Source organism: Pezoporus flaviventris, unplaced genomic scaffold (assembly GCF_033815535.1).
Source record: "Pezoporus flaviventris isolate CSIRO_AGI_PZ_B2104156 unplaced genomic scaffold, CSIRO_AGI_Pfla_v1 ptg000003l, whole genome shotgun sequence".
NCBI classification, from domain to species: Eukaryota; Metazoa; Chordata; class Aves; order Psittaciformes; family Psittacidae; genus Pezoporus; species Pezoporus flaviventris.
Window position 1 is genome coordinate 1,568,756 of NW_026892551.1, and position 27,501 is coordinate 1,596,256.

General features: G+C 38.4%; 1 protein-coding gene across 1 annotated transcript in view; it reads right to left on the reverse strand.

Annotated features, from left to right (window-relative positions):
• Positions 1–284: 284 nt before the first annotated feature.
• The window catches only part of GPC5 (glypican 5), a 100,472-nt gene continuing 73,255 nt past the window's right edge, over positions 285–27,501 (reverse strand). Inside the window, 4 exon segments of the mRNA XM_061445202.1 lie at positions 285–485; positions 980–1,113; positions 21,876–22,080; positions 22,082–22,565. Coding sequence (XP_061301186.1) covers positions 404–485; positions 980–1,113; positions 21,876–22,080; positions 22,082–22,565 — 905 coding nt within the window. The 3' untranslated portion in view covers positions 285–403.

The following is a 27,501-nucleotide window of genomic DNA, read 5'->3' on the forward strand; positions in this document are numbered from 1 at the left end:
TCTTTGTGTTTTAGCAAACACTTTGACAGAAATGAGATTTCTGATTTTAACTTTGCAGTTTGTTGGCATAATAGGGCGTTTAGTCTCACCTGTAATATTACTCTTTACAGTGCTATTACTATTGCAGTCATTAAAGACTTGATTAATTTGTCTAAAGATAGACTGGCTTTTGTGATGCCCTCAGCTATTCAGGATATCTGCAGAAAGCTGGAATATACAATACAATTTACAGGCCACCTTCTTGGCAGTGGAATATCAGCTGGGTATCCTCAAGTAGCGCTGGGTATCCTCAAGTGGCACTGGGTGGCACTGGATGCTTGTAGTTGTGTGGGCAGCTGAATTGAATCCTTCTCTCCATAGAATATCGCAGCAACTTAAACACTTAAATGTAGTCTGGCAGATTTTACTCTCTAATGGTAAGCCACATACAAATAAAATCTCCAAGTCTTTGCAGTGATCTCAATTTGCCATATACTGAGAAAAGTCTGAGAAAAAAAATCAAGGATTTCAAGTTTTAGCCCCAAACACTTACTTGTCTCATTTTTTATAGTAGAAGGGTATGTAAGAACAGTCATTCTTTTCTTTTTTTTTTTGACTGATCAATTTGTACAGTCTTCTGATGAAAGTCACAATCACTTTTTGACAGCTTTAATCATGCCTGCCAATGTGCAAGTTAAATGTACTTTGAAAATATATACATCAATATAAAGCTAACGTTCACATTCTACGAATGTTATCCAGTCTTATAAATGCTTCAAGCCACAACAAATGACTCGTCATATGTCCTTTATTTCAGAAAAGAAAATCTAGTCATAAAATTACACTTTCTAAAATGTAACGGCATATTATGTTCCTGAAATGCTTCATTCTTTATTTATTCTCTAGTAATTCATGCCGTTGCATTGAACATAGTCTATTCTGTTGTAAAATTAATGGCTTACTTTATTCTTTCTTTCTGGCTGTAAAACTAATATCTTACTTTCTTCTGCTGGAGAGGGTTTCTTCGCCGTCTCTTGAGAACATCTTCAACCCTTGATTATCTCTATTTTGATCTAAGGAGCAACCTGGAGACTGCATAGGCTTCCTTACAGGAGGACCACATACTTTGTTCACCTAAAAGGAAAAATGACACAAGAGGAAGAACATAACACATGTAAACAAAAAATATTATATATCGATTCAGTTTAAGTCCATTTAAATAAGAAATAAAGTTCTCTAGTCATTAAGCTAACAAGTTTCACTAATTATCATATTTCTCAACACCATATTCAGTAAACCCATAATTAGTCATTTATAGTAGAAAAATAACCAAACAAAATTACTTCTTTTGAAGGAATACCAGGTGTATAATCAAGTCACCACATATATTTTGATTGTGCTTTTTTCTTCCTGTAAAGAAAGCATATTGCTATGCAGATAGTAACAGTAACCTCAGATAACACAATGTGTTCTGAAGGGGCAAATTTCTATTTTCTCTGTAATACACCCCAATCACATTTTTAATATGCATTGAACTTGGTGATTTCTTTCAGGGTTGATGAATTATTATGGCATGTTCACCACAGTTACCCAGAGCTTATAGTGAACAGTTAGCATGGTGCAAACTTGCATTACAATGTTGCAAGATGTAAATTTAATGATCCAAGATGTAAGTTTAATGATTTGACCATAGATGTTGAAAATATCAAGGCATTTTATACATCTGGCTTTCTGATCTAGATGTCAACAGGCAGAAGTTCAAGTGAACTCCCATTTTCTTCTTAGCAAAATGTGATACTGAGTATTTTGTACAATGGAAGTTATCAATTCATCTTCGTGGCTCATTATTTTCCCTAGTCACTGAATAAAAATAATTAGGGCTATACATATTTATTAAATAAGAGATACTTCATGCTGGGGATCACATCTGACAAGATATTAAGCTGACTGAACTACACATATTTTGTGTTAGCTAGCACACAAGCACTACTGAAAACTAATACTATATGTGATTTATGAAAACTTGGGTTTCAATAGTCAACTTTTCTTTTTTAAAACAGGGAGAGATCACCGTTGTCTCTAACACAGTGTTCCAATTTTTGAAGCAGAAACACAGTCAAAATGAGAAAGAGGAATGGGTGCATATGGTATACAACAAAGATTATTGTTTCCTGTTGCATTGTACACCCCCGAATGTAAGAATAGAGAAAGGAAATAAATCTCATTCTTCAAGTCACCATCACACATGTTAAAGAGCAAAATGCAAGCCTTAAGAACCATCTTTCCAACTAAGAACTGCAGTAGTGCTAACTAAGAAATACATTTAAAATTTTAAATAATATTAACATATTTAATTTGATGAGCTTCCTTGCATGGTATAAGTGATGATAACTGAAGACTCACTGAATGTACTTGCTTAGGCCAGTCAAAAGAAGAAAGAATCATCATTATTACTACATATGAATAAGCATTCGACTTATGAATTTCAAGTAAGCGTAAAGTTCAAAGTGAATACTCCTTTTTGTCTGCAATTCACATATCTTAGTTTAGGCATCCAAGCTATTATTTGAATCCCCTTCAAATGAGGTGCATAAATTTACCCACAAGATAATTGTCCCTGGACACAGCTAAATTGAGGAAGTGTGGTCTGGATGATCAGGTAGTGAGGTGGACTGTGAACTGGCTGAAGGAGAGAAGCCAGAGAGTTGTAGTCTATGGGGCTGAGTCTAGTTGGAGGCCTGTAACTAGTGGAGTGCCTCAAGGGTCAGTACTGGGACCAGTATTATTTAATATATTCATCAATGATTTAGATGAGGGAATTGAGTGTACTATCAGCAAGTTTGCTGATGACACTAAGCTGGGAGGAGTGGCTGACACACCAGAAGGCTGTGCTGCCATCCAGCGAGACCTGGACAGGCTGGAGAGTTGGGCAGGGAATAACTTGATGAAATATAACAAGGGAAAGTGTAGAGTCCTGCATCTGGGCAGGAACAACCCCAGGTTCCAGTATAGGTTGGGGAACGACCTGTTAGAGAGCAGTGTAGGGGAGAGGGACCTGGGGGTCCTAGTGGACGACAGGATGACCATGAGCCAACAGTGTGCCCTTGTGGCCAAGAAGGCCAATGGCATCCTGGGGTGTATTAGAAGGGGGGTGGTTAGTAGGTCGAGAGAGGTCCTCCTTCCCCTCTACTCTGCCCTGGTGAGACCCCATCTGGAATATTGTGTCCAGTTCTGGGCCCCTCAGTTCAAGAAGGACAGGGAGCTGCTGGAGCGAGTCCAGCGCAGGGCAACAAAGATGATTAAGGGAGTGGAGCATCTCCCTTATGAGGAAAGACTGAGGGAGCTGGGTCTCTATAGTTTAGAGGAGACTGAAGGGTGACCTTATAAGTGTCTATAAATATATAAAGGGGGAGTGTCACGAGGATGGAGCCAGGCTCTACTCAGTGGCAAACAATGATAGGACAAGGGGTAATGGGTACAAACTGGAACACAAGAGGTTCCACTTAAACTTGAGAAGAAACTTCTTCTCAGTGAGGGTGACAGAGCACTGGAACAGGCTGCCCAGGGAGGTTGTGGAGTCTCCTTCCCTGGAGACATTCAAAACCCACCTGGACACATTCCTGTCTAACATTATCTAGGTGTTCCTGCTCCGGCAGGGGGATTGGACTAGATGATCTTTCGAGGTCCCTTCCAATCTCTAGCATACTATGATGTTGTGACATATGACTAGTGTCCGTTAAGGGATTTCATAAAATCATAGAATCATGGAATCATTAGGGTTGGAAAGGACCTTAAGATCATCTAGTTACAACCCCCCTACCGTGGGCAGGGACACCTTGCGCTAAATCATATCACCCAAGGCCTCGTCCAACCTGGTCTTGAACACTGCCAGGGATGGAGCATTCACAACCTCCCTGGGCAACCTATTCCAGTGCCTCACCACCCTAACAGGAAAGAATTTCCTCCTTATATCCAACCTAAACTTCCCCTGTTTAAGTTTTAACCCGTTATCCCTTGTCCTGTAACTACAGTTTCTAATGAAGAGTCCCTCCCCAGCATCCCTATAGGCCCCTTCAGATACTGGAAGGCTACTATGAGGTCTCCACGCAGCCTTCTCTTCTCCAAGCAGAACAGCCCCAACTTTCTCAGCCTGTTTTCATACAGGAGATACTCCAGTCCCCTGATCATCCTTGTGACCCTTCTCTGGACTTGTTCCAACAGTTCCATGTCCTTTTTATGTTGAGGACACCAGAACTGCACACAATACTCCAGGTGAGGTCTCACGAGAACAGAGTAGAGGGGCAGGATCACCTCCTTTGACCTGCTGGTCATGCTCCTTTTGATGCAGCCCAGGATACGGTTGGCTTTCTGGGCTGCAAGCGCACACTGCCGGCTCATGTTCATTTTCTCATCAACCAACACTCCCAAATCCTTCTCTGCAGGGCTGCTTTGAATCTCTTCTCTGCCCAACCTGTAGCTGTGCCTGGGATTGCTCTGACCCAGGTGTAGGACCTTGCACTTGGCATGGTTAAACTTCATGAGGTTGGCATCAGCCCACCTCACAAGTGTGTCGAGGTCCCTCTGGATGGCATTCCTTTCCTCCAGCATATCAACTGAACCACACAGCTTGGTGTCATTGGCAAACTTGCTGAGGGCACACTCAATCCCACTGTCCATGTCAGTGACAAAGATGTTAAACAAGACCGGTCCCAACACCGATCCCTGAGGGACGCCACTTGTCTTTACTTGGATACACTTTAGTATCCACCTCACCGTTTCCCATCAGAGGCAGTGGCTCCTTGGACAGCATGTTACTATACTTGTTCTTGCCCTCAAATTCAGTTTCAAAGCTCCATCACACTTTTCCCACCATTTCCCCATTAACTCTTCTTCAGAGCTCATGCTCTCCATCAACTTAACTGGACTTCCATCCCTTCCCCACCCATAAGTCTCTACACTCTTTCTAGGCTTCGTTCATTCTCATGGGTGGAGGAGTTTTCTCCTTCAGTGCTGCACCTCCCCAGTCTCTGCAGCAGTCTATTCCATCAGCCACTCTACATCAACACAATGTACATACAACAGAAACAAAAAATGCTTGTCCTTGTACTTGTCTCACTCTGCTCATATTCTCTTATGCTCACTGATCTGATATGGGGAGCATTATGCTTATGACTAATTTTTATTACAAAGCAACTGATGGTTTGGGTTGCCTCAATTCCAGGCTTGCCATATGCTCTTCAACAACTCTTTATCTTACCAAGAATGGAAACAAGGGTTTAAAAGACAGCGAGAGATGTGTAGATTGTTGTAGGTCTTAGGTGCCTTGCATGTCTGAAAGAGGCACCTTACCTGTTCAAGCACTCTCAGAGACTGACTGCATGGTGGGAGCCTGTGAGGAGAGGAGAAATATGGTGGAAATGATTCACTGGGTAATACAGGACCTAAGCAGACAAATAACAGTCCTTTGGGTCAAAAAAAATGACTCCGGTTATAGTAAACTGAAAAAAAAAAATTTGCATTCACCTACACTAGGAAGGCAGGAGAATCCACTGCTATCTATATTTCTTGAATTTACAATAATATCTCATTATAGTTTACTCTGTCTAAAATTAACAAATAAAGAAAATATTTTTTTGCAGTCATAGTGGCTTGGGATATGGATGATATTTATTTTATATCTATTAAACAGTTGCTTCAAAATACTGTCTAATGATCATTATCTCTGTTTATCCTCTTTGAGTGGTCTCAAGAAATGCATTGAAAGAAATTGGCACAGCTACAAGTTGGGCAGATAAGAGACTCAGAGCAGCCCTGCAGAGAGAGACCTGGGGGTGTTGGTCGATGAGAACATGAACATGAGCTGGCAGAGTGCGCTTGCAGCCCAGAAAGCCAACCGTATCCTGGGCTGCATCAAAAGGAGCATGACCAGCAGGTTGAAGGAGGTGATCCTGCCCCTCTACTCTGTTCTCGTGAGACCTCATCTGGAGTATTGTGTGCAGTTCTGGTGTCCTCAACATAAAAAAGGACATGGAACTGTTGGAACAAGTCCAGAGAAGGGTCACAGGGATGATCAGGGGACTGGAGTATCTCCTGTATGAAAACAGGCTGAGAAAGTTGGGGCTGTTCTGCTTGGAGAAGAGAAGGCTGCGTGGAGACCTCATAGCAGCCTTCCAGTATCTGAAGGGAGCCTATAAGGATGCTGGGGAGGGACTCTTCATTAGGGACTGTAGTGACAGGACAGGGGGTAATGGGTTCAAACTTAAGGGGAAAGTTTAAAACTTACAAACTTTTAAAGTTTAAAACTTTTAAAAATGGGTTCAAACTTTAAAAAGGGGAAGTTTTGTTAAATATAAGAAAGAATTTCTTTAATGTGAGGGTGGTGAGGCAGCTGGAATGGGTTGCTCAAGGAAGTTGTGAATGCTCCATCCCTGGCAGTGTTCAAGGCCAGGCTGGAAAAAGCCTTGGGTGACATGGTTTAGTGCAAAGTGTCCCTGCCCATTGCAGGGGGTTGGAACTAGATGATCTTAAGGTCCTTTCCAACCCTAAGTATTCTAAGATTCTATGACTCTGCAATAGGAAGAAATTTGCATTCACTGATACATTTAAAAATAAACCTTGGTTTCAAAGTTAAAATCTTTCTTAAAAATTAATCTTGAATAAACTTTATAATATAAATACCATAAAAATACTGTCACTATCTGAAAAGTCTTTTTAAGAAGTGGCTTGGGTTTTTATCCAAAAGCCATTTTTTGAAAATTCCAAAACCAGCATTAGTTAAATGATAAAAAGTGTTTCTACAGTACCATGTACGGCTCTATCATTCCCACAAAGAAGTACATGACAGTAATCATACTGCCGTGAACTCAGTTCTGTTAATGACACCACAGCCCTCACGGCTGAAAGTTAGCTCACCAGTCTTTAACAAAGTTATTTACTTTTTCAGACACAGTTTCTGCAGGATGAGCTACTTCAGCATGTGCAATGACGATGTCATTATCTGTTAACTTTTTCATATCTCTTGACATTTAAACCCCTGTGATCACTAACTGACAGACTGGTTTTGTGTGGTGTTGGTTGTTCATTTTGTGTTTGGTACATCACCCAGTTGAGACCAATCTGTCTTTTTTTAACTGTTCACTAGTAGCTGTCAGATGTTTAAGCCATTAACTCTATATGCATGCCAAATGTACTCTTGACTCCCCCACTGCCCCAGTCTTCATTGCAGCCTGGTTTCTTCCATAAATTTGTGCACATGGAAAGGTCGTATGCTCTTACCTTGCCATCAGGTGCCTGCTCTGTCTGTGAGATAAACAATTTAAAACCAAAATGTCAGTATCTCATTTAACAATACCAGGCTGATAATAGTCTAGAAAATAAATAAATATACTTTCTATAATAACTTCTGAGGTTGGTTGTTTTGTTTTGGTTTTGGGGTTTTTGTTTGGTTGGTTGGTTTGATTTCGTTTGAGTTGGAGGTTTTTTTAATGCATTCTTTCCATCTACAGGAATGAGTACAGGTTGTGAGTGTAACGTGTCTTAGTTGTATTTCCCATGGTTCCTGAAGGGCTACAACTATACCCATTATCTACATTGTTTTTTAATTTTTAGTCTTTTGGCTGCAAAATTAACCTTCCAAATAAAAATTCATTCAGTGCTATTACAGACAGTCTTGAGAGACACAGACTGGAATAACAACTTGGAGAGAAGGGGAATGCTCCCACTACACTAATGAGCTAAAATATTACCATTTTTGAAGCAATATATCAGAATGTATTCTTCCTGTCTTCACTAAAAGGGTATTCCCATCAAATGTTTCCACAATTTTTCTTGCCTTTGAACACAAAATCCTAAAAGAGTGTATAAAACCAAATACCTTGATAAAAATGAGACTGAAAAATCACCAGAAATATTATTCAGGAGAAAATTACAGATCACACTGAATTTCAGGAAGACGACTGCTATAAAATTTTAAAAGACAGACAAGCCTCAGCAAATTACTAGAGGGTTTTCTGTTTTATTGTTTGGTTTTGTTTTTTTTTTTTTTGGTCAAATGTTTTTAAATACTGCACAATATTTGAGGGCACAAAAAGAAACCTCAGAAAATGATAAAACTCCTGGTTTTTACATTTCAGACAAACCTATTGTTATTATACTCAGCATGCTGTTATTATGCACAATTTGTATGCCACAGTATGATGACTGGGTTAATTAAAAGCTCTTGTAATAACCATGCAGTTAAATCGCAATTAGTGCCACACATGAACTTCATGGCAGTTTGATTTTGCTGGGTGCAATTCTGTAGAATGTCTAGTTATGGCTACTTACAGTTTTCAAAACTGGAGCATCATTAACCTTTGCATCTACACAGGACTGGACAATGTGAGCATCATATCGGTAACAGTGGGATACTGCCCTCTAAGTTCACATGCGCAATAGAAGAAATCAATCACATTCTTTGGGTTTGGTTTGTTGTTTTGATTTTTTTTGTTGTTGTTGTTGTTTTTTTGTTGGTTTTTTTTTTTTTCCCTGTAAAAATGGTTCTTTCTGATCCCAGCATTTCTACTGAAATGATTTTACATCAAACTGAAAGCACAGTCCTCTGGCACACTTTGAACTAAATATGCCATGTATCAGTAATTAGCTACACCATAATCTTTTAAATGCTGCCACTGTGTCAGAAATAAGCCTCAGGAAACCTGAGACTCTCTGCTCCACTTTCAGTCATAGGCTGTTGTGGAATACACTGAGATGATGAGTATCTTCTAGTCTTGCATAGTGTCTGTAGTCTGTTCACTAGTTCTTACTGCTGTGCATACAGTGACAGGAAGAAAACACTTCTCTGGATATAAAACATCTTGGGCTTAGACCTAGCTTTATCTGGGAACCAGAATCAGGACCCTGAAAATTGCCACTTCTTTTAACAGTTTCCATGCTTGGTTTTGGTATATTTAGCAAGCACTCTAAGTTTTTTATACATATATATATATATATATATATATATATATATATATATATAGTAAATGGGGTATGTGTCACGTATTACCTAAATTGACACAATTTCTCAGACCTGTAAGTCATTAGTGTGGCAATAGTCCACACAAGCATTTAAAACTGCTTCTATTTAATGTATGGTTTAGATAGTGATTAGCCTGGTGGCTTTCCGTTCCAGCTATAAGGTCACAATTTGCCACCACCCTTTACAGTTAAGTCCTCTCTAACACTCATGAGCAAATGGACAGCTGAAGTCAAATAATTGTGAAACAAAGCCAGAGTGAGATGTGAGGGACAGACAGGTGGAAAATACTTTTTTTTTTTTAAATAAATGTGGTTAAATTAATTTTGTTAGCTTTCTAGGAATATATAAGTGAATACCCTCTTCAAGTCACAAGCATTTCCATCAACAGATTAATAATCAAACTACTCCAAATATTAATCTAGAAAAACAATGCATTAACAAATTATGAAGTCCCCTTGATTCAGATTTAACCTTACAAGTGGATTTGTAAAACTTTAAGTAAATGGCTGTGTGTTAGAAGAGAAAAAGAAGACCAACACAGACACTCTTCTTTTTTCACCTCATTTCAGCAGTCTTTGCAAGCAGCACAGGAGAGGATGGCTATTCTCCGACAAGGCGACACAGGGGTTTGGCTCTTGCTGATCATCTAAGCAGGTGAAAGTGAAGATTTCTTCAAGTAAGAATAGCTTCTCCTTATAACTTGTAATAACCTCAGCTGAGCTCCTGCTGCCCGAAGTCAATACATCACACACTAAGGACTTGCTTCACTGGTTTGTCTTCTTCTACTTGCGCCACAAGAGGGAGCACCAGCATTTCAGTATTTCCAAGCACTTAGCAGCCTCTTCCCGTTTGCTGCCTGTTAACAGTTGCTTACTTAGTATCAAAGTTCTGTTGCAAAGAAAAATGTATTTTGGTACGTGAGAGTGTGCACGCGTGCATGGAAGATTAACGTATTCCCTAGTCAGGCAAAATGCAAGTTCTTCAAGATAAAGAAAGCCAGCATTTGGTACAACAGGCCAGTTTTCCTTCAGAACAGGAAAAAGACATTAGACGATTTTAGGAAAGAGCGTGGTGGAGTACCACTGGTGTTTACAACACGGGGAAATCATGCAGGAATTGTTTATTATTTCCTCTGTTTTCTTTACAAATGTTATTTTCAAGTGTGACTCGTTGTCTCTTTTTCTCCACTGTAGCCTCAGGACTCTAGGCAACATCTGAGGCATCCAAAACATTAAGCAAGGAGTGGAGCTACAACAGCAACCAAGTGTCATACATAGGTTTTACTCCATTTACAGAACTTGCAAGAGTCAAAGACAAGCTCCAAGGGACAAACATTGGGAACAATAGCCTAGGGAATTAAAGCTATTACTTAGACTAATACTTGCACAAATTATCACATGATTTGCAATCACCTGCAAGACAAACCTTAAATGGACTTGCCAAATAATCTAATTTCAAAGCAATTTTATGCAAAACTGTAATTAAAAGCTCAGGTGATACATGAAAAAGTGCACTTATATTTTTTCAAGTGAGATAGAGTTTTAAGTGGTTTCAAGCTCAAGAAGTGACATCCAATTCAAAGCAACCTTGTTAAATGTAGATTGTCCCATACCCAAGCAGGTGCTACTGAGCAAAGATAAATGCAAACTGCAGATATACAAAAAGCTGACCCACCATTAAAGCAGTGGTAGCCTCGCCAGAAAAACCCAAGGAAATTGTATGTTACCAAAAAAAAAAAGGAAAATAATTTTCAGGGATATATAAACAAAAATACAACTTGCAGATACTGAACTAATTATTCCACTGTGTTTGGCACTAATACATCAGTGTCACTGCTGCACATCTTTTGGAGGAAATCTACAGTCGAGAGGAAGGACCAAGAAAGTGACAAAAATGCTAGCAGTTTGCAAACCTTTTTTTTTTCTTTAAATAGAGATTTTTTTTTTTAATACAGTTTTGTAAAAGACTGCTGTCCAGGCTCTTGGATTCTGGGAGCCATAGTCCATAACTTTTATGTGACTGGGACTCCTATCCTCCTTCTACCACTCCATCTACCAAACCTAGTGCTCCGGCCCAAGTTCTCCTATCTTGTAAGTTTTTAATTATCTCTGATTTCCTTTATAATTTTGCATGTTCTGATAGTAAAATAAAATCTAATAGCCTATTAAATATGAGTTAATACACTTTTAATTTGTGTCTTCTGTTCTTTAATTACTAAAACCTTAAACAGTTTTAATTCTGCTGCTCCTTTCATGAGGGACTAACACACAGCAAGTCTGGCAGTAAAAATAGCTTCTCCTTCTGAATGGGGTGGGAGGGAAGGAAACGATTTTTTTTTTTAATGGCTTAATGTCAGGGGAAATCCTAATGTTCTCAGCCAAGTTACCCTGCAGCCAGAATACAGCACTGCCAGTTCAAACTCTTCAAAGGCAGCTCAACAAAAACTGCTTCTTGTGAGAGGCTGCCAGCTCTCCCAATCCCAAGTCTGCTTCAGCGGATGCCAAGGTGTTTCATTTATGGTCAGTGAAAACACCCTGTGGTTCTCCTCTGAAAAGCAATTATATAAAACTGGCAGTAGCCCTTTCCAAAGATCAGCTACCTCTGTGTAGTTAGACTGATTTATCTGTACTCTCTAGTGGTTAAAATACACCTTATTGCTCCTTACTTCTGTGTGCCCTGCAAGTACAGCTTTGACCTACAGGGCTAACGTTATGCCTTCTTGTCTGATACAGGCAGAACTGTTTATTATACATCTATCCAGGGTCACTGGTGTAAACCAGAAAAAAATTCAGTGTCACTGAAAGCAGAAATGGGGCTCTGTAACCTTTATCAGGCATGTTATTCACTTAAAACAAAAAGCATTACAACTTACAATACATAAAAAATTTGTGGAAGCAAAACAAGTTATCTATGTCAGTGTATCTCCGCGACATGTTTATACTTGTGGCAGGTCGCAATTCATGGTCCAAAATTGTGACGAGGAGAGCAGTTTTGTATGATCTGCAACAAAAGTATGTAAGTCAATAAAATCATGCACACTTACAGTAACAGTCATAATGCATTATTTCATTTAGCATAAGATACTATCAACAACTCTTCAGATAAGCAGATGGTCCCCTTTTCACAGTAATAATCAAAAACCACCTAAAAAAAAAAAATGAGGGAAAGAAACCCTCTATCTAGCTAGGCTAGGTGATTCCCCTCCCCATTCCAAATAACGTTTTACGAGATTAGTGGGTTTACTTCCTGTATCTGTATCTTAAGCATTTCAGTGCCTCCTCACCCTCTTACCTGAACCAGGACAAACCAGTTTTCTTTGAAGATCTTTTGTGATGTACAAGCTGCTCACTTATCCATACGTGTTCATATCATTTCAGGGACCAAAATAGTCTGAAAGACTCATCTGCTTCAAAAATCTCAGGATTTGGCCTCACAAAGTTTTTCTCTTCCAATACAAAGGGCTCATAGTGATTTAGGGGCCAACTGAGACACCCAAAGTCTGCTCAGCTCAGCAGCTCTCTGTGAACAGTTAATTCTGTTTCACAAAGAAAAAGAGTAGAGAAAAAAGAAAGCACATTTACAGCCTACAGAAAGGGTTTTCAGCTGAATTCTTCCTTTACACTTGTTCATGCCTTTTACTTGCCTTTGGAGAAGGAGTGAAAAGCCTCCTTTCTTCTCTTTCTGCAAGAACTGGGCTGTAGCATTTTTTGTCTCTTGGAACATCTTCCTTACCTTCAGCTCAGCTCTCCAGTGGACACATTCAGAGAAGCCTGCCAAGGTGTCAAAGCGAAGTTAGACATCTATTGTGTCACCTAAAACTAAAATATGATGGCAGCCCATACTGCTTACTCCACATTTTTCAGACCTTCGAATCCCTCTGCAGTCAGTGGAAGAGGATGGCCACTGTGGATCTGTTCATTTTGCCCAAATTTTGGTTAACCTTCTGTTAAAAAAAGGGGTATATATTAAAGATCCTATGCTTTCCTAACAAAATAGGTCTGAATCTTAAGAAGGAAGTGCAGCAAACTGAAAGATTTAACAAAAGATTCAAGTAATTTCAAATTGTGAAGTGGATTTGCTCTAAACACACTAAACAGGAATGCATAATCCGTGCCATGATATGTTCCTACATTTTTTACTTGGCAGTATGTATTGAACATACCTATGCAAACCTGCACTACTCAGCATGGCTTGCCAAAGCACTGTCTCGGTAAGTGTGGTGGGCTCACCTTGGGTGACTGCCAGCCCCCCATCCAGCCACTCTCTCTCCCCCTCCTCAACAGGATAGGGGAGAAAATAAAATGAAAAAGGTTGTGGATTGAGTAAAGACAAGCTGATCACTCACCAATTACTGTCAAGGACAAAACAGCCTCAACTTGGTGAAGAGGTATTCAATGTTTTGCCAATTATAAATAGAGTAGGTTGATGAGAAACAAACATAAAATGAAAACTACCTTTCCCTTAGCCCCTCCCCTTTATCCCAGGCTCAACTTTGCTCCTTCCTGTGAAGGAGTTCCCAACTCCTCTGCCTCCCCTCAGCCCCCCAAGTGCTGCAGAGAGGACAGGGAACTGGAGGAGCTGCAGGGGAGGAACCTGGAACATTTGGCAAATGAACTGAAAAAAGCACCTTTTAGGAAAGTGTGAGACATGAACTTGACACTGGATTTGAAACTCTTATCACCAAAGGTAAGAAATATATCCTCTCGCATTTCCAAAAATGAAAGAGAAATTGATCAAAATAAAAAGAATTGGAATTTTTGTATCTATCTCGAAACAGGTACCAAAGGCTATGCCATCATGTACCCAAATGCTGAGAAGCTAAGAAATGTAGCAAGTGACTTATTTAGAAAGACATGGTTTCGTGGCTTCATGTTCTGATATTTTTTTAAGAAGTTCTTGACAGAACTGAGTGCTTCAGTGTTTTGCCACACATCTGCCAATGTAAACCAAAATAAAGACAGAAACAGAATATTAGTAAGTGTATGTCCAGCAATGTGTCTCAGTTTTATTTTATTTAATTTGCACTTGAGAGGTAATACCCTGATAAATCATAGAATCACAGAATAGTTAGGGTTGGAAAGGACATTAAGATCATCTAGTTCCAACCCCCCTGCCATGGGCAGGGACACCTCACACTAAACCATGTCACCCAGGGCTCTGTGCAACCTGGCCTTGAACAGCGCCAGGGATGGAGCATTCACAACTTCCCTGGGCAACCCATTCCAGTGCCTCACCACCCTTACAGTAAAGAACTTCCTCCTTATAGCAGATTATACCCTAACATATCTTTATCCAAAATGTGTGCATAGCTATGGATGTATTATTGCCTCTGCTAATAGTCTATGCATTATTTGAAGCCCTTTTTCTACACATCAGAAACAAGTAGACCAATTGCACTGGAAAAGGACACCTATTTTGAGCAGAATTCTGCAACACAGAGCTTAAAGAGGTATTCCAACATATAAGAGGTACTCTGGAATGTGATTACCATTATTTTTTTGTCAAATGCAGCAGAGAACTTATTATTTGTAAAACAATGATTTTACTTACAAAATCTGTACAACAGCATGGGTAGTATATAGTGTGTGGCATCGTGGACAAGACTACAGATATAAGGCTAACACTTCAGACCACAGGAGGCAAGCTATCGAAATAAATAAGAAGGACGGATCAAATCAGAAAATATGGGAAGAGCTGTCAAACCTCTAGTTATGTTTGGGTAGGAAGAAAGCCTACTGACAAGCCATAAACACCTGCTTTTTTAATTATTTTTGCCTTGTTTTCAAAGTTCTTAATTCTCTTTTCTGATGAACGAAGCCCAGTTTACCCTCAGAAGAGAACTTTCTGATAGCAGCAAGGAGCTTTTCCACGTTGAAACAATGGGGAAGTGAAATACCACACTTGAGGGATTTGAATTAGATGGAGGTCATGGCTGCAGAACACTTACTCATGTACATGCCACATTAAAAAAAACCTGATGCATACAAGCACCCCAGTTTTTCCCACCTACAGCTGGATGCATGTGTGTGAATGGAGAGAAATGGAAGGTGACGGTGTTGAACTGCATATTAGGTTCACTATCAAACCTTTCTTTAGAACACAGTAACATTAGAATACAGCCATGTATCAGATGACTTTAAATCCAATTATCGTTTAGCAGTTTCCACAAATCAGTTTATATTGATCTTGTAAAGTAATTTAAATTCATCAGTTTATCAAGTAATTTAAATTCAGCAAAATAGTGATGGCAGAGACATAGGCCAAAAGCTTCAGGCAGAAATCCTCAATCTTATTCCAAAGTCTGCTTTGTTGAAAACTCTGTGTTTTATTTTTTTTTTCCTAAAGCATTAAAGAACTATATGGCATGTTTTTTCACGTCATTTACAAATTGGTAATGAGAATACACACTTGCTTAAAGTTAAAGAAGTACAAGGCTGAGTCTAGTTAGGTAGTTTGGTGGTAGGAACAATATAATTAATTTTCCCACAATATCAAATCTAGGTTGTATCTGTTGCAGTCTCTAAACCAAGACTCATTTCCCTGCAGTTTAACATCAATACCTCAATTTCTCTTGAGAACAAAAGTATTTACTGTTGACAGATAGCCTAGTGATCAGCTCCTTTGAGAACCTCTGGTCTCTCCCTGTTGGTCTCAATTTCTATCATTTTCTGGGGAATTTCATCCGGACTTTGAGACTGTATAAGGAACAATTTGTTCACTTTTGCTCTGACCAAAGATCTGAGAAATACACAATGCGACTTACCTTGTGCAGACTCATGCACACCATAGTCATGAATACCTTGCATGGCTACATTCATTATCCATGAGATGAAGCCAGTGCCTACATCTTGTGCTAGAAAAGCAAGTGATCCTTGAGCCTTGGGTTGGCTCTCTTATGAAAGGAGTGTGTCTGACCCTTTAAGGTATTTGTAGAAATCAGAATGAAGGAGCAGGAGCATGTATAGAAACACAAAATTAGAGGGAAATCTGGGATTTGAACACAGTAAGTTTGGGACTTGAACATGCTAAATTGCCCCTGACCTCGAGGTGGTTTGTATCTGCTTCAGATTGGAAAACTCCCTCAGAATGACACGGTCTGCATGCCTCTACATTGGCAAATGCTGGGGAAAGTTATCTGCACAGCAGCAGATCACTCACAGACAAATGAAGTCAGCTATTTGGAAAAGCCAGCTAGATATTTGTCTAAACTTACCTATTTCTATCAGATAAAGTATACCTAGAATGTTTGCAACAGAGAAATGTACTGTGTAGTTTAAATATAAACAATACGGATAACAAACTGAAGCACTCATAAATTATAGAATGCTGTTTATTCTGCTTAATTTGTAAAATAATAAGTGATTAGGTTATTCTGTAACAATTGCCAGTTTTACTCTAGCATATATACAATAAATTAGGCTGTGAAAATATATTTCCACATAATTACTTTTTCTTATATGTAGAGCTTTTGGTTCTTTTTAACCAGGGTTTTGACTTTCAGTCTATGCTAGGTCATAAAAGCACACAGACTAGACCAGACCAGACTATAATTTCAGTTGGAAGGACCTACAATGATCATCTAGTCCAACTGCTTGACCAACTCAGTGCTGACCAAAAGTTAAACCATGTTTCTAAGGGCACTGTCCAAATGCCTCTTAAATACTGACATGCTTGGAGCATCAACCACCTTGCTAGGAAGACTGTTTGATCCACATTGTCCAGAACACAGTGAAAGCATAGTGCTTACATACAAAAATACATAGAAGACTTCTACCAAATTTACAGCACAAATTCTTCACTTTCCAAGTTAGGGGATGCCAGAATTTGTCTGTGTGATTTTATTTTTTTTTAATTTTTTTTTTTTTGAGGTGTTTCTGATTCCCACGTTTTAATATGTATATATAGCTTCTAGTATCATGGTCATGCACTTCCTTTTCCTTCAGATCCCCAGCTCATCAGTGCCTAGAATACATAACAAAAGGAATCAATATTCCTTTTCATCTCTTTTATTCAGTATTAATCCCAAACACCACTGATCTTTTGGGAATCAAGAACAATAGTTTAATGTAAAGTTTGGAGGAAAGATTTAATTATAAATCCTTGTAACTGTTTTATTTCCTCTCCAGTTCCTCTCCCCTTTTCCTTCAGCTCCTGCCTCAGATCAGTATCACCTCCTCTCAGGTCCTCTGTTCCACTCCGAGGGACATGTCAGCTTCTGTGTTACCAAAAGAGTGACAGCACAAGTCTCCAAACACCAAAACAAAACCACGGCTAAGAGAGACCCTCTCTTCAAGACAGCTCCCTCAACCAGCTTGACTTTCAGCTGCCAAAGCAATGTGAACACAGGGAAAGGGGTGGAAACACACAGCTGAGAATGGTGCCAGAACAGAACCTGGACAACCTAGGGTGAGACAGGCTTACTGTGCTCTTGAATCACACTGTGAGTGACACAGGAACTTGCCTTTCCATGACATGGGGCTGTGCCAGTAACTCATGCATAAAAGGAACAGAAACACACTCTTATGCTGGGCTAGTAGTTTCCATCCACATACACACAAAAAATTTCAATCTTGCTAAAATCTCTCTTTGTCCTTAACATTGACAATGTCTAGGACAACAGAATGGAGGAAACACAAAACAATTTATTATAACTTGAAAATAAGTTTCTATAGGTTTTTTGATTGTTTTTCCTTAAATAAGGCTTAAATGTGTGTCCTGGGTTCAGCAGTAGCAGTCATGTTTTTTTTCCTTTGTGTTAACTGGTGCAGTGCTGTGTTTTGACTTCTAGTTTGAGAACAGTGTTGGTGAAGCCGATGTTTTCGGTTGTTGCTAAGTGATGTTTACCCTGACCAAGGACTCTGTGAGGCTCATGCTCTGCCAGGGAGGAGGGGAAGCTGTGAGGAAGCAGAGACGGGGCGCCTGACCCGGGCTAGCCGGGGAGGTATTCCATACCACAGCACGTCATGCCCAGGGTGAGGGGTAACTGGGAGTTACCCGGAAGGACAGGGGCTTCCGGGTGGAACTCGCTTTCTTGGCCGGTGGTATCGTATTCTCTTCCCTTGTTATTTTCCCTTATCATTGTTTTAGCTGATAGTAGCGGTGGTGATTTGTTGCTGGACTGTTCTTGTCTCAACCCGTAGGAGTTGCACTCTCTCGATCCTCCTCCCCGTTCCTCTGGGAGCGGGGAAGGGGAGAGCCCCGGTGCAGGGGGGAGGGAGACGGACACGGACCTTGATTGTTGTCAGCTCGGCACCACTCACTGGGAGTGAGTGAACAAGTTACCTGACTGGGTTTAAACCACAACGAAGAAGAAGTTCTTGTGTGTCCATTAGCCTGCACTGTTGCCCTCACTGGGGAATTCCCTGGCTATACACAAGCTCAGAGACCAGCACAGAGCAGCCCAGGCTGAGCACAGAGAAGCATAGGATGAGTCTATAAGGTCCTTTGTAGGAGTAAGTACTTTTACCTGTTCTCCAAAGCTTAAGAACTACATATTACCTTTCTCAAATTATTTTAATAGTTAATACTGTTCCCATTTCGTATGATGCAGCTCTCTTAATCCTCTATGACATTATAGCTGCACAAGCATCCACAGCAGAAGTCTACTAAAAAAAATTCCTGTTCTAACTCCTATCAGCTAAAAAGCACACAGTCCACTATGCACTGAGCATGAGCAGTACAGAAATAGACATATACAGACTTCAGGAACACAGAACAGACTGTCATTAAATATACGTGTGTGTGTGCGAATGTATATAAATACGTGAATAGTTGCACAACCCACACATCACTAGATTCTGCAGAACAGCATAGAATAACGTCCAGGTATAGAGATGATGAACAGGTGCTGCACTTATTTTTCAGTCAGTGGAGCTGTGGGAGGCAGGAATTAAAGGTGTGAATTCAAAACAGGAAGAATAAAGGGAAAGACAAATTCCAGCTGGGGACATCACAGCACTGCTCTGCTGACCCAAGCAGAAAAGGGAACAAGTTGTAAATTACTGGAAAAAAAGGTTTAGTAAAAAGAAGCTATGCTATATAGGCATTAGTAGTCTTTCCACACCACACAGGGCTTAAAGTGTGAATATACGTAAGATTTAAATATAGAAACCCATGCAACAGGTTATAAAAAATCATTTACATATAGTTATTTACAAAAACCATACCCATGATTAGATAAAGAGCTGTACAAATACATGTATCACTAAGCAGGATACTCTCAATTCTCATATTAACATTTGCATATTTATATATCATACTTCCAAATATTTAAAGATTTTTTTTTCTCTGCTTCTTTAAAACTCATGAAAGTTCTTGATGTGATGAAATTCACTTTTAAAACTGCAGGGACTGCTGCGTGTTTAAATGAGCCATTATTTGCTAGCTCATAATCATCTTTTATATGTCTGCTAGAATCACTGATGCATTAATTGCTTATCAAAATTTGAAACAGTTCATGAGTCACTCTGAAGATAAAATAAATAAATATTAATGAGTCAATTTCAACAGAATTTATGTCCTCTGCCTCTTAAAGCTGAAAGACTCCATTTATTACATGTCAGAATTAGGTCTCGATACCTGATGTATGGGCAAATATACTCAAAGCCATACTCAGCACATCAGAACTGAGATCACCATGTTTCAAGGGATCAATCCATCATAGTCTTGTTTGACCAAATTATAGATCAAAGAGAGAAAGGCCTGGTCAATTGTAACATAGAGAGTAAGTGAAAGATCTCTAAATGCACAGTTCTCATACAGAGTGAATGAAAAATGAAGTATTTTGGTTTTAAAGTTTGGAAGTGATTCTATATGAGAAGATCTTAACAAGTAAACACTTGATCTTCAAACAAACACATTGACACAAAATATCACTGCATAAGAAAATCTGGTATTTCTTGCATGACATGAAAGAGGGGAGAGGGAAGGCATAGAGTTTTCAAGAATCCTAAAATAAAGCATAAAACTTTCATTTTGAAAACATGAGTGTGCTGAGAGGCTTCCAAGTCTGTGCCAATGCCAGTTCACTGCTGAAAATCCAAGCTTAAAACTTTTCAAGCTAAATGACCAAAAATGAAACAGGAAACAGAAGTCTTTCCCTTGAGCCTTTACTTTTCCATTCTAGTTTTTTCCTGGAAGTTGTAGGTAAAAGAAATCACCCAAAAAATCTGAAGAGGAATGGGGATTATCTCTAAAAGGCAACTGAAGCTCTGAAACATATTAGGAATTAGACAGACATCAGTGAGCCACTTCTGAGCCAAACTGTTAAAAAATTTCTAAAAAAAAAAAATCACAGTTTTTCTTAAGGAAGTTAATCAGAAGAAGATTCTGGATAATGTAGCTGGCTGGTATAAAGCAGATAAAATGGGAAATTCATAGAATTGTGCAATTTTCCTGTTGCTCACTGAATACAAGCAGGATGAAGAAACCATTTTAACAGATTGTTGGTCTGAAGTGAAGAATCTTCTGTTTGTTAAATTAAGTCCAGTTGTTTATTGTCAGATCTTCATATCAGCTGCTTAGCAGAAGATACTGCTTCAAGTCCAGCTAGTCACATAAAGAGGAAGTATTACTGCCCCACAGTGCCACAGCACAGTGACACAGAGACAGCCTGTTAAGACCTGTGTATACTGTAAAACTAAAGGCATCTACCCAGACCAAGATATCCAATCCAGTATTAAACACAGAATATGTCACTGTCAGTGAAGCCTGTATGTAAGGATACAGAGAAAAATACAATTACAAAATGTATTTTGGGTCAATATAATGTAGGAAGAATTTAAACTTTGCTACTTATGTAACATTCTTAAATTTTCAGATACACTAGTTTTCTTTATAATGTGTAACTAAATAATGTGTATCTTTCTCTAACCATATCTTTCAAGTTCTTCATGCATTCACAGCTAATACAGCTCTCACACAACTTGCTTTTTCTCTTAAGTATATTTAAGGAAGGATTTAGTTCATGTTAAAAATGAACTGTGACACTTTCTTTGAAACCTACAAAATTATGCAAATAATAAATGCAAAGTCATAGGTTCTTTAAGACAGGCTACTGGCCTCTAAAAGAAGCATTGTTTAAATATATCATTATGTGCATGTAAGATAACAGTGAAGTGATTAAACAATTTTCTTATGCTCATGAAAAACGTTTTTTTGTACTCTTAAAAATTATTCTCATATGTCATAGGATGTCACAGAAAACGTTTCCCATCTGCAAACAAATACTGCTGAGATTTAACATTCTCATTTACACAAATGTCAGGGTATTAGTATGGTTTTATAGAATATTTATGGGATCAGTTTTTCACCAGATAAGTCACCTTCCTTTCATTAATATTTTAATTAATATTAAATTTCATTAATATTTTAAGCTTTCAAACTTAATGACACATTCCATTGTTCACTGTTGTTCAGCAGAACTTAACAGACAGTTGTAAAGTTAAAATTAAGCTACTCAGTGCATCTACTGAAAATGTTAACTTCTAAATAAAAAGGGTAAAGAAAAGAAGTTTCCATTGGGTTATGCAACAATAATTTTTACTCAGCAAAATTTTGAAAAATGCTGTGGTTTCATGGGAAGTGGGAAAAGATAAATTCCACACAAGAAATCTTTTCATACTGAATAGCCCTTACTGTAAATGCTGCCAAAACATTGAATCCCCATTTGATGTTAAACTTGTGAACAGAATACAAGAAATTAGCAGGTCATGTGCATGAGTAAAATAAAAACTGGCAATCCTGGAAAAAAGCATTGTCAAATAAACTGAACTCAGATACAAATGTGTTCATCACCATAAAAATGCCCAAACAAGTAATAGTTATGTTAATTTTATGAGTGTCATGTTTGCACTAAGTGTGGATAAAACCAGCTACTTACCTGCTCAGATAATTCTGGACCATTGACATGAGCCTGTAAGAAAGCATCATTAACAAGCAAGTGGAAGTTCAGAAGCATGTGCTCAATGTCATATGTTCCACTCATGGCACTTGAGAGCTCCTCCAGGGACTGAATATATCCCCGCCAATGAAGATCAGCTTCCGCTATGTTAGCTAAGCAGCCTCGGATAATGTTGAGGCAGTATACAGGGCTTACTTAAAGTCAGTCCTTGGCAATGGGGGCAGTACTGCATTCTCAGTAAAGCTCTGCTGCAGTCTTTAGAGAAATGCAGATGATCTGTTGTATTGATCACTTCAATCCCCAAATTCAGAGCCTGCAAGAAAGTCAGGCTGGGTAACAGTGATCTTCCCATTTGTCTTATGGCCTTTTTGGGAATTTTACCAAAGGGTTTGATGTCTCTTCTCGCCATTTGGAGGCACTCCGCATATTCTATTGAAATGTCAGTCAGACCAGGGTTAATCACATGGTTGTAGATGACTGGGAAGAGGGTGTCAAGAAATCTGTTGAGAGATTCCTCTGTGCTAATGTCTGTGCCAAATACGAAGAGTCCAACATCTGTGAAAAACTCCTGTACATGTGTAGTAGCCTCAGCAGCCATGTTTTTATATGTTTTGGAGAAAAGTGTGCTTGTGTAATTCTCAGCCAGTCTGATAAGCATTTCAAAGGTTTCTGCAATAAAGTAAGTTTGTTATTTTTAAGGTTTCAAATATAAAAAATTAAAGTAAGAAATTAAAACAATTACATCAGGACATCTTACATCTATCGGCAATGCATTTTTTTTACCTTGCAAGTAATTCTACAACACAATCAATAATCCATATGTTTTCTTGGCAGGACATACTAAACAATCTAAAAACTATAAAAGGAAATTGATTGTAAGATGAGTTATTAAGTTACAAAATACAACAAAGCCCTACTGTATTTTTGTATATATATACATACATTAGTTCTCTCATCTCATGACTCATTCTGCAAATTGCACTAGAAACTTAAATGCTCTCAGTCACTTCAAGTCATTCCTCTTACCATCCTAAAATGGATGGGCAAAAGTAATAGCAATTTAAACAACTCTCCCATTCCATTAAAAATTTTTAAAAGATCAGTTTTGTCTTTTTGTCTTCCAAAGGAAGGAGGTGTACCCAACACACATGAGAACTATGTTCTATGTTTGAATCATACATGCTTTTAAACAACGCTACTGTTTGGTCTGGCAATTGCTATGGTCAAGCAAAGTGCTGGCATGGGCAGAACTGCCTTCTTTGGGCACTGAGATGCACCATCTCTAATCCTGAAGATCTGCACAACAGGTAAAGTCTGAATGGATAAACTTACATTTCATTTCAAATGTTAAGCAGCAATCCTTAAGTACGCTGAGTAGTTCCTAATAAAAGTATTCTTCCCTGACTTGATCTATGATTTGCAAGTAAGGAAAAAAGCTGGGTTTCTAAACAGAAAAGGGGTGTCTGAATGAAGAATTTTCCAGATCTGCCTGAGAAGCTTGCACTTCAGGGAAAGCAAAGGAGCAATATATAGTTTAAAAAGAAACTTAGACCTCAGAATACGTATTACAAGTATTAACCCACTTTTTCCACTGGATGACTATGACTCAGTAACTTTCTTTTATTCATTCAAACTTTACAAATTTTTTTTTTCACATTTATCTTTTTAATGGAACTCTATAGAAGTGACTAAAAGCACGAAGTACAGTTAATACTTTCCAAATGGATGTTAAAATAGGCAGAATCAAATAGTGTCAAACTATGCCACACAATTAATGAAGCAATCTGAAGTCTGATGTTAAGTCAGTGACTGAAAGGAACAGTAGAAAGAACAATTTTAATGTAATAACGAAGACTAGCTATCATATCTGTAATACATATTTATGCATAATAAATGCTTTATATTCTAATTAAAAGTTTGTCAGTTCAATGGGTTTAAAATTGCAAACTGTGTAAAGATCATAGGGAAGACATATTAATCTAATCCGCTTATACTTTCTATGCATTCTTTGCTTTCTCCAATGAAAATGAGATATATGCTTCAAAATCAGATTCATTAACTCTATTCCTGTGCTATTAAGTGCTGACTGCCCACAATAGAGTAGAAAAGTGCACCCCATTTGCCTTTCTTTTTTTTTAACATTACTATTGCACATTCATATGTGCGTCTCTCCTAAAGTGAACTTCACTATAAACATTCATACATGCCAGATATCACAGTGATTCAGCATAGGGTTTGATTTCTTTAAAAAGTCAGACTCCTGAAGCCAGGACATCACATGGAGCTCCCAGCAGTGGAGACCTATTCCAAAGCCTCTTCTGTTTACCCCATGATTTGACATGTGGAAGTACCAGCTGAGTAACTCTGGAGGCCACCACTGCCTGCATCCACTGTTCATTCACCGGCTCTGTGACATATTTCAACCTCCAGCACTTCATGCCAGACCATACCTGAGACACCTGCATTGCAGCCAATGTTAATATGAGAGACACATGTTCTTCTGGAGCAGCAGATGAGACACAACATATCAGATAGGGCACACTGATCAAGACACCCACTTTAATGCGACTGAACAGAGGATGAGATCTCCACCAGCTATAAAGGCAGTTTGGACACCTAGCTCACATGGGGACACATGTACATGGACAGCTAAATTAGAACCCTAAATATTCTACTGTACATTTTGTCTCATTTTTATTGGAGGGAATAAACACTGCAAAGAAAGTACAATCCTACTATGGAGGATTTATTTAGTTGCCTAAGAGTGTTCAATGCAATTTTCAATGGTAGTTGCTATGTGCCTGTCTGGAAGGGTATGGGTTTTCTGCAGGTCCTGTGTCACATCTGCAGGCTTTGTGTGGATGTTTTGCATTTAAAATGGAACTAGATGGCTGTGCCTAGTCAGCTGAACTAAATCCTAGATACCCAATTATCACTGATTCAAGAACCTTTCATATAAAAGCTTGGAGCAGACAGAGTAACAAAGACAAAAATTTAAGTCAAATAAATTCTTGGTTTAGATGGTTTAAAATAATAAAGTGTGGAGAATATTAAAACCTCCTAGGAAAATGTCTATTTTTGTAACTGTCGATTCAGTCTTTTACACAAAAGTAGGTAATGTTAGTAAAATAAAGATGTTATAATAATTTAGAATGACATGAATAAGGTTTTTATGACCCTTCTCAATTTTTCATTATTACTTTTTCCTAGATGAAAACTATAAAATATGTGATACAAAATATCAGTTACAATCCGTGGCTTCAGTATCCTATTACCAAGAGCACAAATATTAGATGAAAGAATAAATCATGCCACACAGGGATAATCAATAGATTCTACAACGTGGTCTAAATAATAAGAAACCTTCAAGACTGAACTGTATTACTAGTGCCCCAGCAACCAACAGATGAATGACTTCAATAATCAGCTGCATGACTTTTTGACTATTTGTGCTTTTCTAAATAGCATATGATAATACTGGCCACTTGTGTTTATGATTCTGCATCATGCTGTTTGTCATTTTAGGATTTCTTACAAAATTTGTCAAGTTTATTTTACTGGCATGTTTCCTACTTTATAACCACCAAAGCTATTCCAGCGATTTGTTTTGCTGCCAGACAGCTTGAAGAATGACAAACAGCAAAGCAGACCTATGTTTATTTTCAGTATTGAACAGCTTCTGTGAACACCTTACAATGGCAGTCTATGCCATTTACAATACTTTCAGAGATTTCAATGAGAAATCAAGTCATGCTGGTTCAATACTGCAAATGCATCATAGATTTAACAATGTGTTTTTCTATTTTTTGAGTCTATGGGCCCAAACTAACATCATTAGTCTTAATTATTCAGCCACATAAGAGAAGTGTGAGTTTTTCATTAGTATAAACCCAATACCTATAAAAGACATTTTAAATATAATCAAGATGAGCCAGACAAGCTCTTTCAATTCTTATTAAATGTCTTTTAATCTGCAGGTTCGGTGCCTCTTGTCTCCATCCTTTATGACATCTTTGTATTAACCACTATACAACATCATACAATATCCTACAGATACCTTCTGTAGCACTACTGTAAATAATGGGTGACATGTCTATTTTATTTTTGCTACACTTACAATTATGATTTGTACAATCCTAAGTCAAAACTCAGGGCTGCCAATATATTAACCCTTAGTTTTTTAGAAAGAACAGTAATATCTTTCTTCCTGGTATTGCTAACAAGGGTCAAAACACAAGGCAAGGAAAAAAATATAGATGAGCACTTTTTTGGTTTATATATTTTGCATCTATTCAGCCGAACCTTCATATCAGTACATATATATATATATATATATATATATATAGGCTTTTTGATGAGTGCATTTAATAAAGTGGTCACATAGTGAGGTAAAGTAACTATCAATCAGTTCACTTCTTTAAAAGATTTTCAACCTTTCATTCACCTTCTTTAACCTTTCTGTTCCTTAGAGCCACAGCTAGGTCCAAATTATAAAGACACCACAATGCAGTAACCCATCCAGTGGATTACTGTCTTTAAAAGACCACACAAAAGTATATGAATGCCTTGTTTACTAGAACAACTCACAAAGAGAACATAAAAGAAGCCTTGTTTTTTTCCTAAACATCAATCAGATGTAATGGAAATACTGCACAGAATGAAATAGAATTTGGATTGGATTTTAAACCAGCCCTGCAATTCTAATACTTAACAGTTTTGGCAAAGTGTTTCTCTACTACAGGAACCTTAGAAAATTAATTAAAAAAAAAATTCTGTGGAATCATGTTGTCACAAAAGCAACTGCATTTTCTTCAAGTTTACCCTTTCTTCACACAGATAAATATTTTATAGAAGCTGCTGAATAAGAAAATGCATGGTCTAATTCTGAGTATTACCTTTTGAAAAACCCATAATACTTAACACAAAGGTAGTCTAATAAATTAAAAATCCAGTAGTGGGCCAACAAATTGTAAAGTGTCATAATTCAGAACTAATTCACCAGGTTACATTACATATCATAAATTAATTCACACTGAGTCAGGGTAACATACAGAATTCAATAAATTATAACTAGACAGCTTAAATTCCATCATAGAATCATAGAATAGTTAGGGTTGGAAAGGACCTTAAGATCATCTAGTTACAACACCCCTGCCGTGGGCACAGACACCTCACACTATACCATATCACCCAAGGCCTCGTCCAACCTGATCTTGAACACTGCCAGGGATGGAGCATTCACAACCTCCCTGGGCAACCTATTCCAGTGCCTCACCACCCTAACAGGAAAGAATTTCCTCCTTATAGCCAATCTAAACTTCCCCTGTTTAAGTTTTAACCCATTACCCCTTGCCCTATCACTACAGTCCCTAATGAAGAGTCCCTCCCCAGCATCCCTATAGGCCCCCTTCACACACTGGAAGGCTGCTATGAGGTCTCCATGCAGCCTTCTCTTCTCCAGGCTGAACAGACCCAACTTCCTCAGCCTGTCTTCATAGAGGAGGTGCTCCAGTCCCCTGATCATCCTCGTGACCCTTCTCTGGACTTGTTCCAACAGTTCCATGTCCTTTTTATGTTGAGGACCCCAGAGCTGCACACAATACTC